This window comes from Microplitis mediator, chromosome 4 (genome assembly GCF_029852145.1).
Source record: "Microplitis mediator isolate UGA2020A chromosome 4, iyMicMedi2.1, whole genome shotgun sequence".
In the NCBI taxonomy this organism is placed as follows: Eukaryota; Metazoa; Arthropoda; class Insecta; order Hymenoptera; family Braconidae; genus Microplitis; species Microplitis mediator.
The window spans coordinates 3,704,189-3,729,894 of NC_079972.1; the positions used below are offsets into that span (position 1 = coordinate 3,704,189).

Sequence of the window (25,706 nt, forward strand, 5' to 3'; positions counted from 1 at the left end):
ACCCTAACAGCACAGTTTGTTTCAGCAAAAGTTTACTTACAGAAGTCAATTGATGTAAAAATTTGCCTGAAAATTGACGAAAAACTTTTTCTAGTCAACTTTTGAAGTGAATTTGCATTCTAATTCGGGTAGTGAATTTACGTCAAATTGTATTGCAAATTGTATGTAAATTGTCGACAAAAACGGAAAAATCCAAAGTTGACGAACAATTCAAGGAAACTTCTGTAAGTAAACTTTTACTAAAGCAAACTGTGCTATTAGGGTATATTTACAGTGTGGCTATCAGGGCAGAAACTTGACGTAAACGTATATTCCAATATTGGAAACTGACAAACTGGATCACGCAGTCTGGTGGTAAAATATCAAACTAATAATAGCTTACACAGTCGAGTAAATGCATGCTGTTAATATCATCAATAAATTTTATACAACAAATTGTTCATTACGAAATAAAAATAAAAATAGAAGTTAGAATATCTAGAGAACGTCAAAAGTAAAAAAATTGAGTATTTTGTGCAGTAAGAGATTTTGCAGTAAAGCAAGAAAAATTTAAACGCGGTTTTCTATAAATTTCCGGAGGCTGGTGATCGTTCAGTGTTATTGGAAAATTTTTTTGATAATTTGTAAAAAGTTGATAAATTGGAAGCGTGGAAGAAGTTATTCAAAATAAAGAAAAACACTTCTCATATAAAATTTTGCTCCTTAGATTAAAAAAAAACGATTGTATATTGCCAGATACGTTTGCAAAGTTTAACCTAAAACTTAAAAACTGAAAATATTATTTTTGTTTTTTCAAGTAAATAGATATTAATTATAATAATATTTTTATTATTTTGTAATTCTTTAAATTTTTGCATTACTTTCATGGGGTTTTCTCTCATATGAGACGTTTGTACACAAAGCGCGGTAATTATGATTACATATTTATCATTTTTTTTCGCGATTTATGCCACATTTAATTAAATAGCCGATAAATAAAATTCGTTCGGGATCATGTATATTTTTTTGTTTTGGGTTTTTACCCATCCAAGATAGTTTATGTAATTTAATAACATTTCATTTATTTACCCCACCATCACATGAGTTACGCATTTAAAAATGTAAGCCATCGTCCGACATGTTTTTTAAGCCACGCCTCCGTGTCAGTTCCCAATATTCGCTGCGAGTAAAAAATTTCAGTACTAGACATCAATGCTCGCATCTGCATACATATGTGTAAATATGCTAAAATTCGCAGTACAAGTGTTGGCAGACGTACAATGATTATTATACTCGTACCATAATTTGATGAACTGTGCAATCCTCAATCTTATATGTACAATCCAACGAAAAATACAATAATTTCTAATGATCGCCATGCTTACGCTAATAAAATTATTTCAAAAAAATTTTTTTAAGTTCCATGTATTTTCCCGCCATGTGAAAGATAGCCTACCAGTAGTTCTTTTGACATCAGCCAATGACATCATATTTAAATGTTAAAAATTAAAATAGATATTATCAAATGTTCACTTGTTTTAACTTTTATCTCAACGATCTGCTTTAATTTTACCATAAAAACAAATTAATTAGAAATAATATCATTAATTTTACTTCAATTTTTTAATTGAATTTCGCGCCATATGATAGCCAAATAAGATGTCAAGTTTAAATAAAAAAAATATATAACTTTTGTAAGAAATGTCGTTAATTAATTTCAGAATTTATTGAGAATAAGTATTTAGGGTAATATTTATACTATATCCTTAGTAACTAACGTAATTAAATAAAAATTATAAATAAATTTAAAATGTACAATAATTTTACTGAAAGTACAATAATTTTACGGCCCTGACACAATAATAATGTTTCACTCGTCTGCCAACACTGTCAGTACTAATATAACCAAGTTACAGAAGTTTTCTTTTCAGATCTTGTTGCTAAAGAAACTGTCAAAACAAATTTTTTAGTAGTCTTTTTTGTACGGATACAGTTCTCATCAATATTGAGGTTGTATCTTCGTCATAAACAGTACTTAATAATTATACGAAACTAAAACTCACAACTGTTATGGAAAGTGAACACAACATGCGTATGACTGTTTATACGATTGTCAAATATAACATTCAAATAATTGTTTAAAAGTTTTATTTTTGAAAATGAATGAAAACCTTCTCAATGACAAAGAATCTACTTTGAATGCCATACTAGAAAATAAATCAATTGTGACTTGTAAGTTAGTAATGATTTCTAAAGTAAACTTTGACTGTAATTTTAGATATAATTATTTATTTTTGTGGATTTAATCCAAATTCAATTAGGAGAATCCTAAATGTCAATTTGGTGCGTAAATACCTGTATTATATATATATAAATATTAGGGTGTTTCATATTTAGGCGATATTTTTTTTTCTGTCCTACCTGAAAAACTAAGAATTTGTAGAAAAAAAAAAAAAATATATTCCCGCTTAAAAAACAATTCTAAGTCTATAAGCTTAGCGCATCGAAAACTTCGATTCCCCATTTAAATAACATAGGAAAAAAAATTTTTTAGTTTGGAATTCTTTTACCTCGGTAATAGCTCATTGTACGGATCAATCCAGCATAAATTTTTGTAGGGAATTTAACCCCCCTGATTAAGAAAAATTATTTGAAATGATTCGAAACAATTCGATACGATTTAAAATCATTTGAATCGACTGACATATAGATATACACTTAGCATGGACTAAATCATTTTTCTTAATCCGGAAATCTAAACAAAACGTTTCTAATCATTTTTTGATGAATCCATCTGTTCAAAAGTTATTGGAGCGCGCAGTCGAGTTAGAGTAAATTTCGAGATTTTTTTACTTTTCCGGCGAAACTATTAAATTCATCACAAAATTTCATAGAATCTTTTTTGTAGACAATTTCATTTCCTACAAATTATCCTTGATTAATTTTTTTGAAATTCTGCATTGTTTTCAAGTTATTTTCATTTGAATGCCAAGCTCTTAAAATCGATCAGAACCCAAGTTTTTTAGGAGCTTGACATTAAAATCGAAATAACTAGAAAATTATGCGGAATCTAAAAAAACTTTATAAGAGATAATTTGTAGGAAGTAAAATTGTCTACAAAAAAGTTTTACAAAATTATGTGATAAGTTCATTTCGCCGGAAAAGTAAAAAGATCTAGAAATTTACTCTAACTCAACTTCGAACTCTAATAACTTTTGAACAGATGGATTTATCAAAAAATGATAAGAAACGTTTTGTGTAGATTCCCGGATTAATAAAAATGATCTAATCCATGCTAAGTGTATATCTACATATCAGTCGATTCAAATGATTTTAAATCGTTTCGAATTGTTTCGAATCATTTCAAATAATTTTTTTCAATCAGGGGGGTTAAATTCCCTACAAAAATTTATGCTGGGTTTATCCGTAAAATGAGCTATTGCCGAGGTAAAAAAATTCCAAAATAAAAAAATTTTTTTTCTCATGTTATTAAGGCTGGGCCGCACTAAACAAATTTTTGAGTTTTACTTTCCTTTTAATTTATTAATCAATTATTACTACAGAAATTTTTATAGCTTCCGAAAAAATGTATAAGACAAACTTTTTCGGAAAGTTTTCATCACTCGAGTGACGTAATTATTCCAAATGTAATTAGAAAAGTAAAATTCGAAATTTCGGTTAGTACTGCCCACCCTTAGAATAGGAAATCGAATTTTTCGATGCGCTAAACCCCTAGACTTAGAATTTTTTTAGGCCAGGATATGTTTTTTTTTTTTTTTTTTCTATAAATTATTAGTTTTTCAGGGAGGACAGAAAAAAAATATGGCCTAAATATGAAACACCCTAACAAATAAATATTAGTGTCTCAAATAAATCGACTTTTTTTTCTTCTCGAAGAACATTGAAAAATTGACGACGTATCCCTAGACAAATTTATTATCTCATTTTCTTAAGACCCTGTTAAAAGATGAGCCCTTAATATTAATATTTGAAGGTGGCGCTTTGCGATTTTCTATTTCTCATTTAAATAACATAGGAAAAAATTGTTCTTAACTTTGGAATCTTGTAACTTGACAACGAAATGCTGAAGGAGATTGATAAAGACATATTCTTTTAGGAAATTAAACGCTCTATAAAAAAGGTCTGAATAAAGATTTCCGTAAGTCAAGCCGTTTCGAAGATATTAAGCTTCAAAGTTGGACCTATTCAAAATTTTTGGATTATTTATTTTTACATGTGACAAAATTAATTTTTATCACTTAAATACCAAATATGATTAACTCAATAAGGAATATCTCTCAACATTCAGTAAACTTACGATCAGAAATCCATAATAATTAATAATAAATGATCATTTCTATCTATTTTTAACAGAAATTACTAATAAATTACTGATATATGGCAAAAATCATCATAAATTTTTATATAATATATATGATCTTATATATATTATGATGATGATGATATATATATAAATGATCTATTTCAAGTCATATTAAGTCTTTTGGGTAATTTATGAACAAATGACCATAGTTTATTTTTTCTCTTTTATCTACTAATTCATGAGTATTTTTTCATTTCAAATTCGATTATTCTATACTGTTGGTAACGTAATGAACTTTTGAAATGACTATAGGTTTTATCTATATTATCTTAGCACTATATACATTGTTTTCAAAAGCTTTTAATAGGATTGACAATCTAATTTTTTAAGATTGATAATACAATGCTAGGGCGTTTGATAGTACATGCATTATTCACGCCTCCTATTGGCTATCAAACTAGCTAGAATTCGAGCTTTTGTATCACACGTTTCTTTTTATTAATATCATTTGACAAAAATTTTAATCAGACCTTTTTTGTAGAGTATTCAATTTCCTACAAGAAATGTATTCAAGTTGATTTTGTTTATCTCGATTGTTTGAGAGTTATGAGACAAATACCCGCTCATTAAAAAAAAAAAAATATAAAATTGCCATGATACACCACTTAATATTAATATTAAGGGCTCAAATTTTCACAATAATTTTTTTTTTGTCATCCTACATAATATTTTCATAGTATCGTTAAAAAATAAATAATCATTTTTTTTTGGCCGAGTCTAATATATATGTATGTGTCATTCCATACCAAACCATACCTAATTTGCAAATCATATTATTTATTTTTTGGCTAATTTTGTATCAAGTGGGCCGGCTGATAAATGTAAGGTTTAGCTAAGCAGCTTGCTATTCCTTGCTTTTTTCTTTTTGAAAAAATCAATCAAAACCGAAAAAAGCTCGAAGACATTCAGTCTTATGTGAGATAAGAGCGTAAGAGGGCATGCCTCGTTCGCTCTTACAACTTTTTCATAGTATTTTCGCAAATAAAATAGCAGATTCTGGATGAGAATTATAGCATTGAGTTGAGTGAGTTGTGGTGAATATTTTAGTATGTTGCATCTCATTTTAGTGTTGAAAAGTACAACATCAATAAGTTATTTTCTCGAAACAAAACCTACGCGAGTCAGAGGACGTCGTTCCCCGACCCACAGTTTGAGGCCTTAAAGATGAACGAAAACCGTACCACAAGAAGATCCACTGAGGATCTGCGTTTTGATATTAAAAAAACAAGCTAGAGAACTAGATAAATTATGTAGCACACCAAATTTCAAACAATTTTTTCATAAAAATAAGTCTCATTAGGTGCCTAACCTGTATAAAGCAAGAACACGTTCTAATTCTACAGATTCTTTAAAAGATGGCACCACTGGTGTCGCAGGCACGAGCGCTGGCCGAATTAACTATAGAATAAAACGAATGCTCCATCAACCAGTAAGATGGGAGAGAATTAAGAAAAAAGAAGTGTTCCATGCGGCCAGAACTATGGACTAACTAAAGATAGTATTGTATGCCCAGTGTCTATCAAAGAACCTAAAACTACCCTAAAGTGTACAAACTGTGGTGGTAATGATTAGCTGTCATCTTATAGAGGATGTCCGTATCTTGTTGCAGCACATGATGTTAAGTGCAAAGCACAAAACAAAAAAATCCATTAAAGAATACACCGTAAATAAAATTCACAGCACAGTTATTCCAAATATATCATATGCTAGCAGAGTAAATAATATTAAAGATAATTAGCCACCTCTTCCCAGAAATAACACAATACCGATAATTGACCTAGAAAAAGACAAGATACAAGGCATGCAATTTTGGCAAGATAACACCCAATCCCGGAGCAATAAAAACAACAATAATGGTATGAACCACACCAGCCTCTCACAAGTACAAGAATTAATAGAAAATTTCAAAGCAACATGATGTTCATGTTGAATAGCCATCTCGCACCGGTAGACAAAAAATTAATAACACTCGAGAAAAATCAAGTTCCTGATGTCCCAGTACGACTACTAATGGCGAATAACATCTCATCAGACACAACGAACACACAAACATCAGTTTTAAATAATGAAATTAAAATCTGTGCCATCAATGTTAATTCTCTAGGTGCGAACAAACGTAGATTTGACCTCCAAACCTTCGTTAATAAATATGACATTGATGTAACACTGATCTCTGAAACAAAGCTGAATAACAAACATAAATTCAGCTTCGATAACCACATCTTTATAAGAACCGATAGACTCAATGCAAAAAATTAAGAAGGAACAGCGATATTAATAAATAATAGAATCAAATTCACAAAAATAAACTACCTGAACTCACGAAACAATCATGTCATAGAATACATGGTCATTAAACTGGGCGTACAATTCAACTGTACACTCTTTATTTTCAGCATATAACAACATTTGCAGCATGTAACAACAAAAAGAACTTTCTGGAAGAGCTAAATAAATTATTTAAGGATTTTAAGCTCAATTATCCCAAAAGCTACTACGTCAGTGCTGGCGATCTGAATGCTAGGCATCCCGACTGGGGTGACCATAAGATCAACGATGGAGAAGAGCAATTGCGTAGCTGGAGTATCACTCATGACATAGCACAAAAACACACAATCTTTCCGTTATCAGAACCTACGTACCCTAGCGCTGGCTCATTTTTGGACTACTGCATCGCTGATCCTAGAACTGAATTAACTGATATCGCATATAATAAAGTTAAAACGCTATCATATTACTTGAATCGTTTATTTGAGAAACCCCATAAGTCATGTTTTTTACGAAATTCGGTTTTTTGCATTTTTGGGTTCTTTGGATGTCCCTCCATAGAAATCAATCAAAATATGCATCAAATCAGAGTTTAAAAAAAAATAATGGGGTGACAGCAATTCCATTTAATTAAGAAACCCCATAAGTCAATGACTCAGATAAACATATGCAGTTTTAGTTTTACAAAAATAATTTTTTTTTCTTTTTATTTAAAATTCGCGCTTTTTGGGAAATTAATTTTAAATGTTGTTTTATTGTTGACTGTTGTATGGTTAATTAAAATGTTTAAATTAATTATAATTTTTTGTAATTTCTGAGTTTCAGAGTTCAAATACATATTTAATACTTCATTTTATCAGTGTAATAAATGATTTGAGTGGAAAAATTAAAAAAAATAATGATTTCGTAACTTTTTTTTCCGTTTGGTTGAGAAACCCCATAAGTCAATCAACTTTAAATAATTTTTTTAAGTAGTTGCAGTTAAAGAATTAAATTTTTCTTGTTGGAATCTTTTTCAGAGACGCTAACATCATTGTATTCAATTATTTATTTATTATTTTAATGTCAAGTTTTTCCAAAAATATGTTTTTTGTGTTTCCTGAAAAATTTTGTTTTTTTGACTTATGGGGTTTCTCAAATAAACGATTCACTTGTAAATAGTAGAAACAACTACCTGAACCAAGTCTTGAACATCAAACTGACTTGTTTTCCTCAAACTAGTTGATTTTACTAACTTTTTTTCTCTGAGTGTAGGCAGATTTTTTTTGTTGCCACTACCTGAACTTTTAATTTTTGCCCTAAAAAAAATTATCCAATCCCTCGCGGTTTTCATGATACGGTTTGAACACTGTATTAAAAGAGCATAAACGTAGTCGATAACAAGTAGTTTTACCGTATTTATACGGTATGTTTGTGAAATTTAATTACGGTATTCCTACAGAGCTTATACTGCGTTTATACGGAGCTTATACGGCATTACTACCGTATTAATACGTTATTTTTACCGTAAAAATACGGCATTTGTGCTGTAATAATACCGCATTTCTACCGTAATAATATAACATTGTTACCGTAATAATTCGGTATTTCTACTGAATTTATACGGCATTTCTACCGAGTTCACACAGCAATTCTACTGATTTAATAAGGTGTTTATACGGAATTTATCAAGTACAGGGTAAAAAAAAAATGTATAATTATTAATGATAAATGGCTCTATTTAATTATTTAAATATATATATATATATATATATATATATATTTATATATTGCTGTACAATGTATTATGTCATTCGTATATTTTCAACCATACGGTAGAGATTCTATAGACTTGTGATTAAAATATTTGATTTTTAAAGTTCAAGTTTAAATTCAGAGATTAAAGTATTTAAGGAAACATTGATGATAAATATTTTTATCTTTATGTAATATAGGATGTACTATATTACCATCAAAAAGGTACCTATCACTCGGTCAAATAACGGAGGAGTACCCGAGCCTGAATAGTCACAAGTTTGGAATATAAAACTTCTGAAATAAGTTTCTTACCAGGGACACTACAAGTCGTAGGCGCTGTCTAGTGGCGAGCACCGAACTATTCTTGCTGCTGCTGCCTAGCACAAGTGACTTCCCTCATCTCCTTATATATCTTTTCTCCCAAGAAATTTTTCTCTCGGTTTGAGCAACTTTTTTTTCTTGGTTGGAGCATACGTAAATTCTTGCGTTAAACAAATAGTAATTATTCCAAGAAATTTTATTTTTTTCCAACAAAAAAGGGCAATATTGCTTCAATAACCTGGCATGGCTTTCTTTAATAAAATATCTCTTGTATTAAGAAATAAAAACTTTTAAAACAAGTGAAAATTTTTCGATTAAAGCATAAAAATATGTTAACTTGTGGAAAAAAAATTTTGATTCAATTTCGATTAAAAATTTCAGAATAATTATTTATTTGGTGTAAGAAAATTTTTATTTTCCGATTCGTTAAAAAAAATTGTCTTGTATCAAGAATATTTTTCTAGGTTCAAGTTAACTGTATTTTCTGTGTAGAGAAACTAAAATTTAAAAGACGCGTGTAGGTTTTCATAACGTACAAATAAAGAATTTTACGAGCTAAAAAAAACTTTTATGTCAAAATACCCAAACTACATAAACACTGCAGTGTTTAGACATGTTTAAATTGAAGATGTTTTATAATTTTTAATCATAAAATAATTCTAGTTATTAATATTGATTCTCATTGTATTTCAAAATTAACTAATGTTCTTGCGAATTATTACTACATAGAAAAAATAGTTAACTCGAATCATGAAAAAAATTCCTGATTCAAGAAATTTTGTTTCAACGATTCGGAAAACCAAAATTTTCTTGCGCCAAGTAAATAATTATCTTGAAATTTTGATCTTGAATCAAAATTTTTTTTCCTCAAGTCAACATATTTTTATGTTTAAATTGAAAAATTTTTACTAGTTTCAAGAGTTTTTATATTTTAATACGAAAGAAATTTTTTTTTTAAAGTGAAAATGAACTGTATTTTTTTATTGAACAATTGAAAGCAGAACATAGTGAAGAGATGAGTCATTTAAGAATGCAAGTAGTAGTAAAACATATTGTATCTGTTATAGAATCTGAAGATTGCTTGTTAATGAAACTGAAAGATATGAAAAGTATTTTTCAGCTTCTAAGAGTAAGACGGCATAATCACCGTATAAAAGTGGCATAACCACCATATTTATGCGGCATAAACATCGTATAAATACGGTGCGAACATTGTATGAATACCGTGTAACCACTGTTTAAATGAGGTATAGCAACCGTATAAATACGGTACAACCGACGTTTAAGTACAGCATAAAAACCATATAAATGGAGCCTAATTATCGTATAAATACAGTATAGCGAGAGCGTAAATACGGTATAACCACAGTATAAATACGGTATAGTCCCTATATAAATTTGGTATCAACACAATATATTTGCGGTATTAATACGGTAATAAAATTTCACAAATATACCACATTTATACCGTGGGTATACCGTAATAATGCTTATACCCAAAAAATACTAGGCAAATACCGTAGAAATACCGTTATGGCAATTCCGCGAGGGATCGTAACAAGCTCTTAATTTTCAAATTAAACCGTGCTGAAATCACTCAAAAATAAGCAATTAGCCAAAAAATTATTACGAATTCATTTTTCGAAAATTAGTCACTAGAAAAGTATTACTGAGTTTTCACAAAAGTTAATACTTACCATGAAAATATTACGAATTTATAACAAGAATCAGTAATAAGCTTGAGCATATGACTAATTTTTATTAGAAATGAGAAATGAGTCAAAGAACTGTATTCACTTTTTTTTTATTCAACAGTAGTTACATAAAAATAATATATTTAAATATTACTGGAACTTACTAGAAAATTTAGAGCGCTATACTTATTCTCTATTTACCATTATTGAAAGAATAAATCAACTCAGTTGAAAAAATATTTCATTTTTAGTACATTTCATCGTGGTGCTATATGCCATACTTATAGAACTCAATGCGATAGTATACAAGTGTCGTGATAAATGCAATACATTTCTTTCCACCATACCTGCGCCGAAAGTTTAAATTCCTGCTTTGTTTAGAGGGAAGAAAGTCGTTTTTTTCTCTTTATAAGAAAACAAATGATGAATATTAGCGCATGCCCTATTCTCCCCAATAAAATAGGCAGAAATTTAACTTTTTAGGTACAGATCTGGTAAAAAATTGTATGCACACCACGGAGGTTGGTAGGACGACCTAATCCGCGTCTTTGCCACCCTCGCCTTCGGGTTGGGTAGGCAATTGTAAACACGGTTCGAAATGTCCTACTTCCACCCTTGGTGTGTAATATACTATGTCAAATAAAATCTAACTTTCTAAAATTTTAATACTTTATTTCCGAAACAGATGCTGGCGATGAAGCTTTATTTTTATCTGTTGAAAGTAATATATTGAACAGTATATCTTCCAGTACAGTAGAATGGCGCAGATCTTTCAGCCGGCCTATAAAATCAGTGAGACTTAAAGTTTCTTTTGTGCCGTTTTCCATAAATCTTTTGTCTTCGGAAATTGATGAGAATTTGATGAAACAACCAATCCTCCACACTTATTGGAGTGATTGCTCGGTAAGTTAAATCAATAAAGCTGGTAAAATAATAACGTTGCTAAATTAGCTTCATTGTAGGATCTAGAAGCATATAAAGTATCTTTAAAAGACAACATTGGTAGTTGGCTTAAAATTCTAAATCAACGCCAAATTCAAGATTGGATGATTGTTCTAGTTGATACTTACGACAATAAAAAAACTAATAAGTTGATACCTCGTACAACAGTTCTTGATAAAATTCACAATGATTTTGCAACAAAGCATGGGGATCGGTATTTATAATATGAACAGACATTATTAACTATTTAATAATGTATTATGAGTGCAATTGTTTTTTATAGATGCTTATCCGTTATAAATCCAGCAAAGTTCGAATCACGTTCAGCTGAATCTTGGAGAGGACTTATATCCAGGATTCAACATTTCATGCTTGTGGCTTATGATAAACAACTTATACATTTTGAAGAAATTATTAGAGAACAGAGAGAACGGCGGAATCAGAAACATTGGAGTTTTTGTGAATATTTCATTCTTCAGGTTTTATTTTTTTGTTACTCATATTATTATAGAGTCATAGATTTATTATAAATAAGTATTTTGTATATTCAATTAGGAAGAACTCGCTTTCATTTTAGAAATGTTAGGAGTAAACGATGAAGCTTTGGTTCAGTACGATGAGCTTGATGCTTTATTCACCCAATTCATTCTTAATTGTGATGTTGGAGGTTTGTATTGATCAATATGTTTATAGGTACCAAACACTTATTAGTTCGAAATGCAAGAAAATTTGAATACACCCTAGTGGATCCGAATCACGGTAAATCACCGTATTTTACTGCAAAATACCGTCATTTACTAAAAATTTGCCGCATTTTACGGTATTTCGGAGAATAACGGTTAATTACCGTAAAATACCGCAATGCTGCCGCAAATTTGTGATAAAGTACCGCACTTAAACCGCAAAATACCGCAGAATTGCCGCCAATTTACGGTGAATTGACGCAATTTTACCGTAAGCTTGCCGGTAAATGCGGGATTTGACTGTAAATTACGATAATTCTTCTGGATACTGTAGATTATGGTATTTTACAGTAATTACCGTCAGCAAAGTGAATACAGTCGAGTCGCGTTATAAGTCCGCCTACAGAGCTGTAGGGAAATATAATTCTAAGAATTCCTGTAACCCCACTTCCGTTCAGTAGTCGATTATACTTCTCCCACTTTACAAGTGTGTGAGAGCGTACGTGATTATTTTCATAATCGCGTTATGGGTCCGCCCGATTGATAAGTTCATACTTAATTCCGTACGTAATTTATAATTAATTATTTAACTATTTATTACAATAATACAGATTCTATGACTGTTATGAAAATTTAAAAAAATTGAAAATATATTGCAATTATATAGAATTGTATATAATTTGTATAAAATTGTATACAATTATATAGATTTGTATACAATTTGTATAGAATTGTATACAATTTCTATACAGTTGTATACAATTGGATCAGGCCATTTCTTGTATATAATTTTATACAATTGTATAAAATCTTTTTTCATCGGGTGTAAACATCTTCGGTACTCATATGAGAACCCTATGTATACATATAGTACGTTATAAATTTACAAAATTTCCTTTGGATTTTTTCCAATCTATTAACTTGTGCTTGGGTATGAGGTGACCATATTATGCAGCAGTACTCCAGGATCGGGCGAACAAGGGTAGCAAAGAGGTTATTATGCTTAATGAATTAAATATTTTTGGACAGAAATCAATAGAAATGATTAAGATAGAGTTATATGAGCTTTGAATCAACCCGAAGTTGTAATATATGGAACATCCGGAAAAAAATGTCAGAAACAGTGATTTTTCAAAATTTTTGACGATGATGTTATTCATACAGACGAAATGATTGCAATAATTTATGTAGCGATTATCAAACACTGTGCAGCCAAAAGGCCAGTGGGAATTTTGGAACATATGGTGAATCACATTATGCGTTATTCAGAAAAAATGAAGTAAATTGTGATTTCTTTAATTTTTCATCGCCGATATCTCTAGAACTAATCAACAGTTCTCAGATTTGAGGCAGCATTGGACGGAGTTTGCAGCCTTTAAAAGATATTCGAGACCAAAGTTTGAAGAATTTGTTAAAAAAAAATTTTTTTCTTAATAATTTTCTACCTCATTGAAAAATAATTATTGTCAAATGAGCGTGAGGACATTTTGTAGGAAATTGAACGCTCTACAAGAAAAGTCTGAAGTGTTTAATTGATTTCTCTAACCGTTTAGAAGATATTCGTTGCCGAATCCCAATGCGTATTAATTTCAAAAGATTTTTGATAACTTATTAGATTTATCAATTTAATTCATGAATTTTATAAATATATTAATAAGAATTTCAGCTTATATATATGTATGTAACTCACACAAGAACTCGAGAAAAAATTATTTTGATCTACGGTGATCTAAATCCTACACATAAGTAAGATCTACGAGAATCTGGGTTTTTGATTTTTTGTCTACGAAGATCAAGACAGAAAATGGAAAATCCCTAAACTCAAAAAACTCAAAATTCTGATTTTTATGGAAATTTCAAAGCTCTTTGAAATAAAATCTTTTAAAAAATTATCGATCAAAGAAATCCTCAAAAGTCTGAATTAATTTTAATACATCTACTTTGATCAATGCAAATCTAAATCATGGAAAATTCCGATCTTTGTAGTTCTGATTAGATTTAGCTAGATCTAAATTTTTTTTTCGGGAATCTATATTTTCTTACAAACAAGAATTTATAGATGTATGTAGTTTTGAAAGTTTAATAAAATTTAAAGTAATTCTGAGGAATCCCGGGAAAAACGAATCATATATGGTCATGTATGGTCATTCACCTGCATCTAAAAAATACAAAAGACTCTGTATTTCATGTTCATTACTCAGCGCAGTGGTTAGCGCGCTAGACTTTGAATCTAAAGGGCCCAGGATCGAGCCCAGCCAACACCGCGATTTTTTATCGAAGAAAAAAAAATAATGACCGACTTAAGAGACTATTAGAATACATGAGACATCTGATTGTCATAACTTTTTGTTTTCATTATTTTATCAACTTTTTTTTTGAAAATATAGCACTATACACGGTCATATATGGTCAAATATGACTATTTATGGCCATATATGTAAGTTGGCAATATGTGGGCCATATATGGAGCATCATATATGGTCATATATGATTCGTTTTTCCCGGGAATCTCCAGTAACCTTGAACAATTTTTCATTAATAAATATATGAATTATTAAACACAATTATTATAAAGAGATAAATTAAGTTGCAAAATTATAAAGAATTGTACTTTATAATAATATTTTAAGTTGAATCTGTTTTTTCTTTAATTTTCGCATGCAATTATTTCCATCACAATCTGCTGGCCGAGACACTGATCACAAGAATCTTTTGATAGATACTACATCATGGATTGACCCAAGATGACATTTAAAAAAATTATCTTGTAGCAGTCTTATGTTATTTTCGTGAAAGTGTCTTGTGGAAAATCCCATCATGCTCACTTCGTTATATTCTTATAAATCTCCCACAAGATATTAATACAAGATTCAAAATCAAGATCATTATATGATTTGCATATAATATTGTGATTTAATTAGTAAAGTACATCTTGATCAAATCTTGTACCTGAAATTAAGTGATGATACTAATGTTAGATTTACTGAAGAATTACTGTATAACAATCACTGTTCCTTTATCTCCTTCGTTTACTTTATTCCCCACGACGTTGAAGATATTAATTTAGTATATTTCGTTTTCTATGACATTAATAAAAATTTGAGTGTTCCATTTAAATAAAAGAATTTTACTTCTAGAAACTCCACCTTGGTTAACTACATTCAAAAATCCTCTGAACGATTGGCGAGCTATAAACTTGAAGAAGAGTGTCGATCATTTTTCAAGAGGATTAATTAGAGATAATAAAGCATCATTATTAGATTTTAGAAACTATTTATTTAGTAGACAATGTGCATTGTTACTTTCACTTAAACAACCATGGGAGGTCTGTAAAATATTTTTATTTATTAAATGTTAGTCGTTATTTGCACAAATAATTATTTTATTTCTGAAATTGACAGATTGCTCGTCGTTGTTTGTTGTTTGTGTATAATACTCTAAGTGAATTACGAATACTTGAAGTCAGTCGGCCAAATGGATCCGTGGAATGTTGGTCGGTTCTTTGTGCATTAGAAATTTTACACATTTGTCAATCATCAGTGATAGCTTCTGATCACAGTCAACATCTTGATCTTTGCTCTTTATATACGGCTGGTTTATGGGCACTCGCAAGTGAAAAGGTATGATACTATGAAGATTATACTATGACTCTAAGTTTAAACTCTATTATGAAATGCTGGATGTTTAGCTAGGTAAATTAGGAAAATTATGTGGACTTATGCCCGGTATGGATGAACCAACTAGTGAGCAACTTCATACTGTTGTTTACCTGATATCAGGCTTAGATGATATGCGCATTCAGGAAGAAGTTACATACACCGAAAAATTCAAGAGCGCATTATCATCTAAAGAAATTTTTACAAAACAATTATTAGAATACTCAGAATTAGCTATGGGAACTTATAAGCACATAGGGAGAATCAGATCAGCAAGACATATCGGAAAAGAATTAGCACAATTTTATGGTAGTTTGGATGAAAAACAAACAGCTATTGCTTTTTTATTAGATGCATTAAAAACTTACATTGACGAAGGTTGGCTACTGTTAGTAGTCCAAACTCAATTAAAGCTTGCTCAGTATTATAAAGAAATGAGTGATTTTGATAAATATGTAAAAATGTGTTGTTTGATTGCTTGTTCAAGATTGTCACATATAGCTGTTCGAAAAATTTACTTTGAAGAAATGTTAATGCACATCAAAATGTTGACCACAGCTAAACCATTGTGTACTCAATTTGATAATTGTTTTGAAATACTTACCATAAATGTAAGCATCATTGACAAAAATATAGAAGATTTTAAAGTGAATATAAATGTGTCGTTAAAGTCACTACTACCAATGACTGTAGAGAATGTTTGCGCAATTATTTCAGTTGAAAAAATTCAAGACATTACTCATGGGATGAAAATGAAGTGTCATCCAGAGTCACCAATAATGTTGTGAGTAAATAACTAATAAACAATTACACATTCGCCGAATTTGGAGTTATGGTAAAAAGTTTTAAAATAATAATTTTTATATTTTGCAGATTATCTACATGGAATAGAAAAAGTGATAAGCCTAAAATTCCACAGTTAACTCAATTAGAAGTTTATTCATACGTAGATTTTAGAGAAGATAAAACTACTGAATCTGCTGGCATAATAAATAAACATACAACGCAGCTAATTAGTCAATTTGAAAGTGAAAAACCTCTGAGTGTTGGCGATAAAATTATAAATGAAGTATTTGCAAAACATATTTGCGATATAAAACCTGGTGAAAATAATTTTACGATTTCAATACTAGATCACAAATCCGGAATTTATAAAATTAATCAGTTATCATTACTCGTTAACGAAAAATTTAAATTCCAATCTAGAATTATTACACCACAACTAGATTATAAAATTATAAAAACTCAACCATCAATTTTAATGAATAGTCGAAATCTTGTAGGTGGTCTTATTCAAAATACTGAACTAATAATATCTAATGGTAGTGTTAAAATTCAAAAAGGTACGAAAATAAAATTATGGACTTCAAGAGGTTTAATGATAAAACTTGTTGATAGTTCAAAAAATCTATCTAGTGAGGTGGAAGTAGAATTATCAGAGTATGAACCATGGCAAGTTATAAAGTTGCAATTGCAAGTATATACTGAACTGCCACCAAAAAAAGATTCGTCATCAATGGAATACGAGGTATTTTATAAATAAACGATGACATATTTTATGTTTTCTTAGATTTCATGTAAATATACTACTTTTCTTATAGTTGCATATTCAACCACCTTGGGGTATAGAGGAGAGCATTTTTTTAAGTTTTGACACTCCTTTAATGTCTTGCTTAACTATCCATACGATAAAGGAAAGAAAATTTTTACAAATTATTGTTACGGGTCTTACTAAAAAAATTCTCCAATTAACTGATCCAGAATTGATTTTAAATACTTCTGCGGACATAAGTTTCAAGAATCTTAACCCTATTGCAGGCCAAAAACTTATTATTACTGATGGAATCAAAGTGTTTTATTTATGGGAAATGAAATTAGGAAAAAATCATAAATCAGTGCTTCCTTTGAAAATTGATTTTACTATGAAATATCTTCTTATTGACAATAAAGATGATTTATATGAATTTAATATCAGTGACGATCCTCTTCACATCAATAAACTTCTGAAATTGGAAAAATCGAGTTATAAGTATCGGTGCCCTTTTGAGATTTCAAATTATGCGGTAAGAAATTAGAAAATTCTGTCTACCATAACCCAGTGAATACATAACTACACTTTGGCATCACATATACTGCCATGCTAAGCACACACAGAAAAAAAAGTTATCTTGAGTCAAGAAAATATTTTTGAAGACAAACGTTTCCAGGAACCAAGTCAAGATTTTCTTGAGCCAAGAGAATTTGTCTTGGTTAAAAAAAATTCGTCTTGGTCGGAGAAGATTTCTACTTTATCTGAGAAAATTTAGGTCTCCAAAAAAATTTTCTTGAATCAAGAATATTTACCTTCAGCCGAGAATTTTTTTTTTTCTGTGCAGAAGTTGCAACTTGTATAGGAATACCATACTGAGTTACCACTTGTGTGCTTAGCACCGCCCTTTATCTATGATTATAAATGGACTTATATTAGTCAAGATTGATCAGATCTAATGTATATATTGTTATATATAATCATACATAATTATATATAACAATATATACACTAGACTGGGCCAAAAAAATCGACTATTTTTTTTTTTAACGATACTGTGTACATATTATTTGGGATGACAAAAAAAAAATTATTGTGAAAATTTGAGCCCTTAATTTTGATATTAAGAGGTGTATCATCGAAATTTTTTATTTTTTTTTAATGAGCGGATTTTTGTCTCATAACTTTCAATCCATCGAGATAAACGAAATCGACTTAGATACATTTTTTGAAGGAAATTTAATGCTCTACAAAAAAAATCTGATTGAAATTTTTCGTCAGATGAACCGTTCTCATACTATTATGGGGATGGTTCCCATAATATATGGGAACCATCTTTATAGTAGAATAGGTACTATTCCCATACCATTATGGGAACCATTCCCATAATGCATAGCAAAACTTCCCATAATTTTCTTTCCGTGTATATAATTAATAAATTAAAACTACGTTAGCTATATATAATTATAACTAAGTTAGTTATATTTAATTATAACTAAGTTAGTTATATTTAATTATGACTAAGTTAGTTATATTTAATTATGACTAAGTTAATTATATTTAATTATAACTAAGATTTTCAATTTAATCCCATATATCAGGCTGGATCAGACATGAACAGGCATGATCAGGCCTAATCATGTCTAATTTCAGGCCTGATCATACATGAACAGGCATGATCAGGTCTAATTTCAAGCTTGTTCCTACATGAACAGGCATGGTCATGGTTTTCCCGGGTATATATGAATAGGCAAAATTATTTTTTCTCGGATAAATGAACGTCATAATTGCGTTAAATTTTTTGTATTAGATTCTTACGTAAAAAGGTGTGAAATAATGAGTCATAAAGAACTCACCAATACTTTTTTCTTCCCTCGCGGACTTGGAATCACTGTAAAATCATGGTGAAATCCTAGTGAGATTATAGTAAAAACATTGTGAAACCATGGTGAAATTACGGTGAAATCACTGTGATTTTGTGCCATTCGGTCACTGTAGTTTTATGGTTATCTCACAGTGGTATTGCTGTGAGTTTAGTGTGGTACTGCAGCCAATTCACAGTGAATTCACAGTGAATTCACAGTGAATTTACAGTGAATTTACAGGAAATTTACAGTGAATTTCCAGTGAACGTACAGTAAATTCACAGTGAATATACAGTGAATTGACCGTGAATTTTTGGTAAAGTCACAGTAAATATACAGTAAATTGGCAGTGAATTTTCTGTGAATTCACAGTGAATATGCAGTGGATTTCCTGTGAATTTCTGACTATTTTATTCGTAATATTTAAAACTGGAAATATTAATAAAAATAAGAATAACAATAAAAATATTAATATTGATAATAATAATAATAATAATAATAATAATAATAATAATAATAATAATAATAATAATAATAATAACGAGCCATCTACAGTCACTACGTGAAATTCCAAGATTTCGGACTCTTTCAGAAGAGTTATTCTGAGTTAATAGAACTCTCAGTAGAAAATTTGTGCAGCTGTCAAAAGAGTCATTGAGAGTTTTTTAGAAAAATAATTGATTTCCTTAACACATATTTTTTTTTGTACTTTGACAAAAATTGTTCAAGAAAACATTAATGTCATAGTGTAATACAGGATACCCCTATATTACTATCAAAAATGGATTATCACCTCTCTGCTAACATTCAGCGGGTAACGCGTTCTATAATTGCTTGAAGATCTGAATTTATAACTTCTGAAATAAGTATCTTACCAGGGACACTACAAAAGGTGGGCGCGATCTAGTGGTGAGCACTGAACTACTCCCGCTGCTGCTGCCTAGCATCATAACTTTTTAAATCAATAATCATTATGATTAAATATATATTTATTAATCTCGAACAAACATATATATATTAGCCTGGTTCAAAAAAATCAACTATTTTTTTTTTTTTCAAAACCCGTAGTGACATATCTTCCTAGTCATGAAAAAAGAAGCCTGTGAAAACGGAAGCTCTTAATATCAATTTTGAAAGGTCGCTCATCGTAAATTTCTATTTTACGTTTAAATAACATGGAAAAAAAAATTTTTTTAATTTGGAATTTTACAACTCAATTTGGAATTAACATGTCGGGGTGAGAGATACATATTTTTAAAGGAAATTAAACGCTCTAAATAAATTGTCTCATGTTTATTCTTTAAGTCTACTCCTTTAAAAGTTATTCGTGTTTAAAGTTCAACATGTAATTATTTAACCTTTTTTTCTTAATTTTTCTTAAATATTTCATAATTATTATTGACAAAAAAAATTTGTCTTAAAATATGAAATTATCAAGTTTAACGTCGTTGACAAAATAGATCTTTATTGTTCTACTATGAGGAATAAATGACTTTTCAATTTAAAAATAGTTACCGAAGTGAGGCAGAAAAAAATTTTTCGATCGTAAAGCACGAACGAGTCGTGCAAATCTGCAATTCATTCTCTCTTTGAAGTTTAAAAAATATTTGAATTGTATGTACACAATTTTTCGGAGAAACGACCAACCGGTAAAAAAGTGCACAACATTTTAGACTAACCACTAAACTTTTAAAATACGCAGAAAAAAAGAATTTTCTGCCGCAAAAAACTTTAATTTGCATCAAGAAATTTTATGCATTATCAATTAATTACAAAAATTGTCTTGGTTAATGTGGAACATTCCACGCCAAATCGACTTCTTTTGATGTTACTGAAATTTATTGACCCTTTTTTTACCTGATAAAAGTCATTCTTCAGAATTTAATGGCTTTTTATTTTAGAAGTATAAACTTTTAAAAATTTCACTTATTTAGATGTTTTTATCTTTATTAGATTTTCGTTTTAAAATACTGGTTTTTAAAGAATACAAGAAAATTATTTAAACCTACCATCTTTTTTTTTTCAAATGAAAAAAAAATCCGAAAATTTTTTCTTGATTACCATTTTTGATTTTTTTGTCATTCTATAATATGAAACTTTGAAGTTTTTTACAAATTTTTCCACTAAACTTATTTCTCAAAACACATGTTGAAAATTTTTAAGAGTGTTCAGAGAACTTTAAAATTAAAAAAAAATAAAAACTAAAATTAAACATAACCATCATGACACAAAAATTCAGTTTATTAAAAAAAAGTACATGAAAAAGTCGAAGAATGCTTGAACAACTTTTTTTCTGATAATTTAAAATCACCATAAAACTATAGTCAAACCACCATAAATTTACTGTGGAATCATGGTGAAATCACCATTAATTCACTGTAAACTCGCAGTGAAATCACAGTGAAATCACTACTAAATCACAATGACAAAATGGCACAAAATCACTGTGAATTCACTATGAATTCACCGTAAACACACCGTAAACTCACGGTGAAAGTGAATTCACTGTGATTTCACTGTGATTTCACAGTGATTCCAAGTCTGCGAGGGTTATGTGAAGTATAATTACGTTACGTCCTCCCGACGTCAAATTTTAAGTAAAAGTGTTCACTGGGCAATTGCATAGTTTAGTTTTTAATTAATAATATTTTGACTAGTCTATTTATACGGTAACATCAAAAGTGAAGGCAAGTGGGAATGCAGGTGAATTTTGTCGTTCCGGAAGCATATGCCATCTTTACTTGAACATGATACGAATTTTACCTGGAGCTAATATAAATATTTCATCTCAACTTATGTACGAAGTTTTGGATGACCAATCAATGTGGGCTATTTGTGGCCGTACTGCAGGAATTATTACGTTTGATACTTATGACGAGCAGAGTGTCACTCTAGATATCATGCCATTAAAGAATGGATACCTACCTCTTCCCATAGTTCGATTGTCTCGTTACATACCTGCTTTAGAAACAAAAAATGGTAAGTTACTTTTTTTTTTTTAAACTGTAAGATAATTCCTTATAGCTATTGGAAGCAATAATTTATCACATTCTATAAACCCTGAATTTTAATGAGCGGAATAGTATGGAGCCCTGTAAACGTGACAATAAGTTTGATTCATTCATGGAAGAAACTTTGATGGAATTCTGCAGGAAAGTTTTTGAGTTTTTAATCGAGTTGAGTCCCAGCGTGTGCATAAATTTTCTATAACTCTTTAACTAATTAACCATTTTAAATGGTTCTTATGGTAATCTAATGTGTTTGTTAGCCGTCAACTTCTCTGACAAATAGACTATGTTATAATCAAAAAATACAAATAAACTTATTTCTTTAGTTCATTTTTTTTTTAATTTCTTAAAAATGACTTGATCAATCAATTCCGAAATCTTAACTGCTCTATAAAAAATAGAAGACACCTATAAATAATTTTTTTGTATTTTTTTTTCAAAAACTACACCCAAAAACAAAGAGAATGGAAAAAAAGCTATTGGATCTATTATCAACCAAGTCACAAATTTAAGAAAAAGCGATATACGTTGGATTTCTTTTTCGAAAACCTGTGACTTGGTGAAAAATTTTTTTCATTCTCTTTGTTTTTAAGGGGGGATCAGGGTTTCGAACTTTTAAATAATCGATTTTTTTGTCTTTTCTTATAATTAAACATTTTAAGAATATAATCTTAAAATTTCAAGTCAACCAGAGCAACTTTGGCTCACCCTCTCTTAACTTGAAAAAAAATTTTTTTTTTTTTAACTTTTTTCGTTTAAAACTTCAAACTCATTTTTCTCGAAACTACTTTTTCAAAGTCCGTGATTACTGCCATTTGAAAACTACATCACCGATTTATTTCAAGCTTAGTACACACTTTCTACACATAAAATAACTCCCCCCAACGTTGAAATTGAGATTTTTTTTTACATTGATGGGGTTTTGTACCCCTAAAATGGCGTAATTTTTCGTGAAAAATAGTACTTTTCACTTTGCATGACCACCAAAAATATAGAAATGAAAAAAAAAATAAATTATTAGAGATCATTGGGAAGAGGGTTTGGTGATAACGAAATTTTAAGGGTATTCGACTTCAGATAATTTTTAGTTAAGATACAGTGATCACCGCAAATCGTCTTTTTCCTAAGGCGTTCTTGGAAAAGCTTTGTGACTGGCTTGTTTGTGGATATTTTCGCGTAAAAATTTCAGGGAATGTCTGTTTCGATTTATAATAAATTTCATTGCTTTTATAAGAATCCAAAATTTTGAGAACGTCTTTAGGAAAATCTACCTTCCATTCTGGCTGCCAGATGGCATTTTTTTTCTTGTTATCAACGATAGCAATGAATAATAATAATAATAATAATTTAAAAGATTATAAAAAAAATCTAAGGGATTTAAAAGTCCAAGATGTGTGATATCATGCGCGTAGCCGATGTACAGAAGTCTACAAATCTGGTGCAGGCCATGCGTTAGTATCTGCGATTTATTTCTGGTGCAAGGTTCACTCAAGATATACGTCAGTAACTATACTAACACGTCTTGAGTGAGAAATATATTTTTGTACAACATCATGTACAAGTCCTACAAAAATTTTGTCTAAGATTCTTACGCTTAAATGTTGTGGCCGAATCATAGATATATAAAGACGTAGTCACATAAGGGTCTTTTGCAAGACACGTTTACAATAATTCAAGACTGCAACAAGATTGTCTTTTATACGTCCTCTTGGACAAGTCCATGTACCATTTATCAAATGATTCTTGTGATCAGTGTCTTGACCAGCAACTCATGATAGGAATCGTTACATGGGATTATCATCAAAACGTATAGTCCCAAATAACAGTAGAAATCGAAAATAATGAAAAAATGACAATGATCAAATGTTACAAAAATGTTGATTTATACACGATAATTTAATTAGAGCGTTTTCATTTTAACAAACTATTTATTTTTGCAGATATGATTCAAAATAGTAATCTAAAAACTGGTCCGAGATTAGAACCTTTTAGCGTAGGACAAATATACAATGCAAGTAAAGCACAACAAGTTCATGTTTTACCAGCTTATTCTACTTAACGTGGATATATTATGTAGTAAGTCTTTTTAATGTGTATCATTATTATTAGATTTTAAAAATTAGAGATACTTTCATTACATCTTCTTTAATTATAGGCTTAGCTACGACTGATCATAAGATGTGTAACACAAAGTTCTCGTTTTTCACAAGATCTAAATTGCCGCAAAAAGTGAATTATTTAAACTTTCGAAGTGAAATATTATTACATGTTTCAATCAAAAAGTTTTTTTTTATTTTATTTTATTAAAGTTCTTTTCATTTACGCAGTCGAAAAGCAAACTTCAGGTAATTTAAAGTAAAAGGTTTGTCTGATTAATTCAAAAAAAAGTGAAGAGACATTAGTTCTAAGATGAAAAATAAGGTAGTCCTATGACATTTCAAACCAGTCATTATAGTTATCATCGTTATAACTTTTTGTAACTATGCCAATTGAGAAGTCAACTTGTATTTTATTGATAAAATTTTCTAAAAAACGAATGTTATCAAAAATTGTAAAGAACAATAATGCTCTCAAATATATGAACATCCTGATGATTGAGTGAGGTGAGCTATGATTAATGTATTAAAGCTAATTTCATCTAAAGTTGTTGAGTGCTTGAAAATGTAAACTTACTTTAATGAAAACATGAGTAATTTTTTTACTTTATACTTTATTTTCTACGTAAGCGTAAACATTATGAATGTATTAAATAGCGCAACATCGAAATCTTCATTATTACCCTCATCAACTATTAAACCCAAGAACAACCGACTGACTTTTCAAGCTAAACTAAAAACTTTCTGCTGTTTTCAAGTAATGTGTTTGTGACAAACCGAACTTTGTTGATCAGCCCTGCTGGTCCTGATTGCATCCTAAAACTCACACTGATTGTACATTAGCCAAATCATATATAGCTTTAACAAGTAAGTATTAGAATCAGAATCAGAATAAGTTAGAAAAGAAGAGGATGCGTTCGTAATCAGGTAATTTAAACAAAAAAGATACCAGGTAAGTAAAATAGTGACAAAAAGAGCAAACGTAGCAGAATACGGCTAGAAAGTCTTCAGTTATCAATAATTTTTTTAACTTTACGCTGAGAAAATCGAAGATTTTCAAAAAATTCGTGAAGTTATTGGTTTCACTCCGATTTTCAAAAACCGGGTTTTCATCATATGTCGAGGTTTGAAGGTGCTAGGATGCTGTTCTGACATTTTCAGAGCGATGTCTGTATGTATGTATGTGTGAGTGTGTGTGTGTGTGTGTGTGTGTGTGTGGATGTTAACCTCTTCTATCTTTTTGATGAATGAACCGATTTGAAAAAAAAAAAAAATTATATTATTATTAATTGCAATGTTTTATTATGTGAAATTAGTACTTTTGGCAAGTTTTTGACAGGTATCTGATCGAAATGTGTCCGAAAGACACTTTCCAGACACTTCCCTTTCCCTTCTATCAGTCCAACCCAGGGTCATGAAGGATCGACCAGGAAGGCAGGACCTTCAGCCGGTGGCGCGAAGATCCAAGGTAAAATTAATGGAAGTCGAGGCAGGTTGCCCGACTCCAGTTTAACCCTCAACGAGAACAATTGTGTGTGTATCAGT

At 30.0% G+C, this 25,706-nt stretch overlaps 1 protein-coding gene across 2 annotated transcripts; it reads left to right on the plus strand.

Moving 5' to 3' along the window:
- The first annotated feature begins 1,868 nt into the window (after nucleotides 1–1,868).
- On the plus strand, nucleotides 1,869–25,663 carry LOC130667112 (trafficking protein particle complex subunit 10). Of its 2 annotated transcripts, none has more exons than XM_057468576.1 (13): nucleotides 1,869–2,215; nucleotides 11,069–11,286; nucleotides 11,346–11,539; nucleotides 11,609–11,804; nucleotides 11,881–11,992; nucleotides 15,146–15,333; nucleotides 15,410–15,628; nucleotides 15,697–16,448; nucleotides 16,538–17,192; nucleotides 17,266–17,727; nucleotides 21,715–22,036; nucleotides 24,006–24,141; nucleotides 24,221–25,663. In XM_057468576.1, the coding sequence occupies exons 2-12, from the start codon at nucleotides 11,245–11,247 to the stop codon at nucleotides 24,122–24,124; spliced, it is 3,261 nt and encodes a 1,086-aa protein (XP_057324559.1). In that variant the 5' UTR covers nucleotides 1,869–2,215; nucleotides 11,069–11,244; the 3' UTR covers nucleotides 24,125–24,141; nucleotides 24,221–25,663. The 2 variants fall into 2 exon arrangements, with proteins under 2 accessions (XP_057324559.1, XP_057324558.1); XM_057468575.1 differs by having other exon boundaries at nucleotides 1,869–2,211.
- Nucleotides 25,664–25,706: the final 43 nt, after the last annotated feature.

Bases quoted from the DNA above. Each gene is read 5' to 3' on its own strand.
- LOC130667112 (XM_057468575.1), top strand. From the start codon at position 2,139: ATGAATGAAAACCTTCTCAATGACAAAGAATCTACTTTGAATGCCATA. The intron at 2,212-11,068 runs GTAAGTTAGTAA...TTTCCGAAACAG, and splicing joins AAATAAATCAATTGTGACTT to ATGCTGGCGATGAAGCTTTA. The intron at 11,287-11,345 runs GTAAGTTAAATC...GCTTCATTGTAG, and splicing joins CTTATTGGAGTGATTGCTCG to GATCTAGAAGCATATAAAGT.